Source organism: Cyprinodon variegatus, unplaced genomic scaffold (assembly GCF_000732505.1).
Source record: "Cyprinodon variegatus isolate N-32 unplaced genomic scaffold, C_variegatus-1.0 Scaffold1108, whole genome shotgun sequence".
NCBI lineage: Eukaryota > Metazoa > Chordata > Actinopteri > Cyprinodontiformes > Cyprinodontidae > Cyprinodon > Cyprinodon variegatus.
In genome coordinates, this window is record NW_015151561.1 from 192,655 (window position 1) to 195,418 (window position 2,764).

General features: G+C 39.9%; 1 protein-coding gene across 1 annotated transcript in view; it reads left to right on the forward strand.

Annotated features, from left to right (window-relative positions):
* The window catches only part of LOC107101520 (glucose-6-phosphate translocase-like), a 21,791-nt gene extending 19,393 nt beyond the window's left edge, over positions 1 to 2,398 (forward strand). The window contains exons 9-10 of the mRNA XM_015400466.1: positions 1,578 to 1,716; positions 1,810 to 2,398. Coding sequence (XP_015255952.1) covers positions 1,578 to 1,716; positions 1,810 to 1,976 — 306 coding nt within the window. The 3' untranslated portion in view covers positions 1,977 to 2,398. The remainder of the gene's footprint in view (positions 1 to 1,577; positions 1,717 to 1,809) is intronic.
* Positions 2,399 to 2,764: the final 366 nt, after the last annotated feature.

Consider the following 2,764-nt stretch of genomic DNA (forward strand, 5'->3'; position numbering starts at 1 on the left):
TTTGCTTATAATGTTTTATGTAAAGCACTTTGAATTGTTCTGTACATGAAATGTGCTATACAAATAAACTTGCCTTGCCTTGCCTATGTTCCTCTGTCATTTTATAGAGACAGAGTTTTTTTTTGTCATAGTCTTTTTTTAATGCCGATGTCAATACTGGTTCATGACTGATCCCTGATATCTGCTACCGATATTTTTTGGCCGATTCTTGAAGCTGATGTTTCTTTTTCTGTTTCCATTCAATTAATAAAAATGACGCAATGATAACAAATGTTTGTCACAATATAAGCAAAAAACATATATTAACCTTTTAACAGTTGAACAGACTGAGTAAAAGTCCACAGCAGTAAATGATGTTTTGCAAAAAAAACAAAAACAAAAAAAAACTAGAATCTGCTTAAATCACTAAAGCCGGACAGACACTGTGCTATTTTTTTCAATCGTTGCATGCAGCTACAGCTCACGATGTATGTTCTCACACTGTATGGGACAACGCTCTGATGCGATCTACCTGCTCACACTGTACATCAAAAACCATGCCGGACTCAGCTCCGCAGTGAGATGGCGCTACTCAGACTCGTCTATCCGGAAGCCAAACCAGTAGAAGAGGAATATGAAAGTCACTAGAGCGAAATGCGCTGCCTTGGCTATTTGCGCAATGTTGTGTGCTAAAAGCCCTAAAAAGAAAAGACGGCGTCGTATTTGGACAAAGACATGGCTGAGCAAACGTGGCTACTACGGTCTGTCAATTTTACAGAAAGAACTAAATTTCACTTGTACCCCCGCCATGCTTCTGTATTTTCATCTGAGAGGAAGAAGAAGAATCCTTGTTTGCACACTGAGCGATTTACCCATGATGGCCGACTGAAAATCAAGCGTTTGATTTTCTCCTGACCTCAAAATTCCTGGTCGGGAGGTGATCGTGAGAGGCTGATCACCCCTCATTACCTCCTGTACACTACACAACGCACGACGCCAGATCAGGCTGAAAGTCGGACCGATCAAAAAATTCTCGCACGTTTGGAAAGTCAGTCTGAAAAGGGCAAAAAATCGCACAGTGTATGCTCGGCTTTACACCCCCAGTTTATTTTAAGTTAGGCTATTTTTTTTTTAGGTAACAGATAAATTAATTAATTAATTAATTAAAAAAAACCATCAAACTGGATTGTTCATTCAATTCACTTCTCCCATGCAGCCCTCCATTTAATCTGTGCCACACTAAGGACGCATCCCCATCCAGCTGGCTGTATCGGCCCAACTCTAATCATTACGATGCTATTCATCCACTGATGTTCACTATCAAACCTCTGAGGCCTTCACAGAACACCAGGACTTAAACTCTGATCAATTCTGTTTTAGAAAAGAAGCAGCTAAATTTGAACTGAAACTATAATTTTTTGCGATTCCTATGTGTGCTAAATTTGAAGAACTTTTCCTTCCAGTTATTATATGCTAAAATAATGTTTGTTCCCAATAGAATATATAGAAATGCTTTGTTGAATCTGACATATTAAAAGGTTAAAGGTGTTTAAATCCTTCTGAAAATGAGTTTTTTTTTAATGGTGTTTCACTGACAGATTTGGATTCTGTTCCTCGGTGCCATGTTTGGGTTTTCTTCTTACGGACCAATTGCCTTGTATGGAGTGATAGCGAGTGAAAGCGCTCCTTCTAATTTCTGTGGAACATCTCACGCAGTTGTTGCTCTGATGGCGAATGGTAAGCTGCTGGTTCACATGATTAGAAATAACAAATAATAAAAGCCTTTGAGGACTCCTTCATACAACTGAAGTCTCTTTGTTTTTGTCACAGTGGGGGCTTTCATGGCCGGGCTTCCCTTCAGCACTATTGCCAAGCAGCACAGCTGGGACATGGCCTTCTGGGTAGCTGAGGTCCTAATGGGCATCACCACCATCGCATTCTTCTTTGTGCGTAACATGCGCACCAAAATGGGACGGATCGCAGAGAAACTGGACTAATACCCACTGTTGGGGGGAGAATACGGCACAATGATTGAACTGGAATTTTAACAAACAAACTACTGTCAAACAAATGAATCTGAGGACACTTTTAGATCATAAATAACTTTATAGATACTTAATATTTGTTATGAGATATACACTTTTTTATTGATTTAATCATCACCAGCACAAAAATGCAGCAGATCACAGTTCTTCAAAAACATATAATTAAAGCACACGCTCTGTTCTTGACACATTTCTATAATGTTGTGCAGCTCAGTGCATTCATGTGTCTCCACTAGTGTTTTACCAATACCAGTGTCAGGTGGTATCGGTATCGGCGAGTACCAACAAATAGGGCACCGATACCATTTTGAGAACCTAAAGTTTATTCAACTATTGTCACCCATTCCAGGTAGGCAATAAAAAGTTCTACTGGAGTCACTTTGTATTAGTCTTTTTCCTGCTTCACAAAGGTAGGCAGCAGCTTGACAAAGCCATGATGGCAATTATTTTACATCCAAGTAGTATGCAGTTCTTCATATATACACACACATTAAAGGTACACTATGCAACCGGTGTTGATTTTCCAGCGAGGCTCCCCCCAGAGGGCGAAAGTAAAAGTGCACTGTCGTAAATATGCTCAGCTGTTCTCCTGGTTTCTCCGTCAAGCCAGGCGCGGTTGTTTTGAGCTTAGCAGACAGGCGAACGCAACGAATCACCATGTCTACTGCGGTAAGTGACTATTTTGTTGTTTTGTTTTCATACATTATTTGTTATGCGTGTGTCTAAATAACAAAGATTGT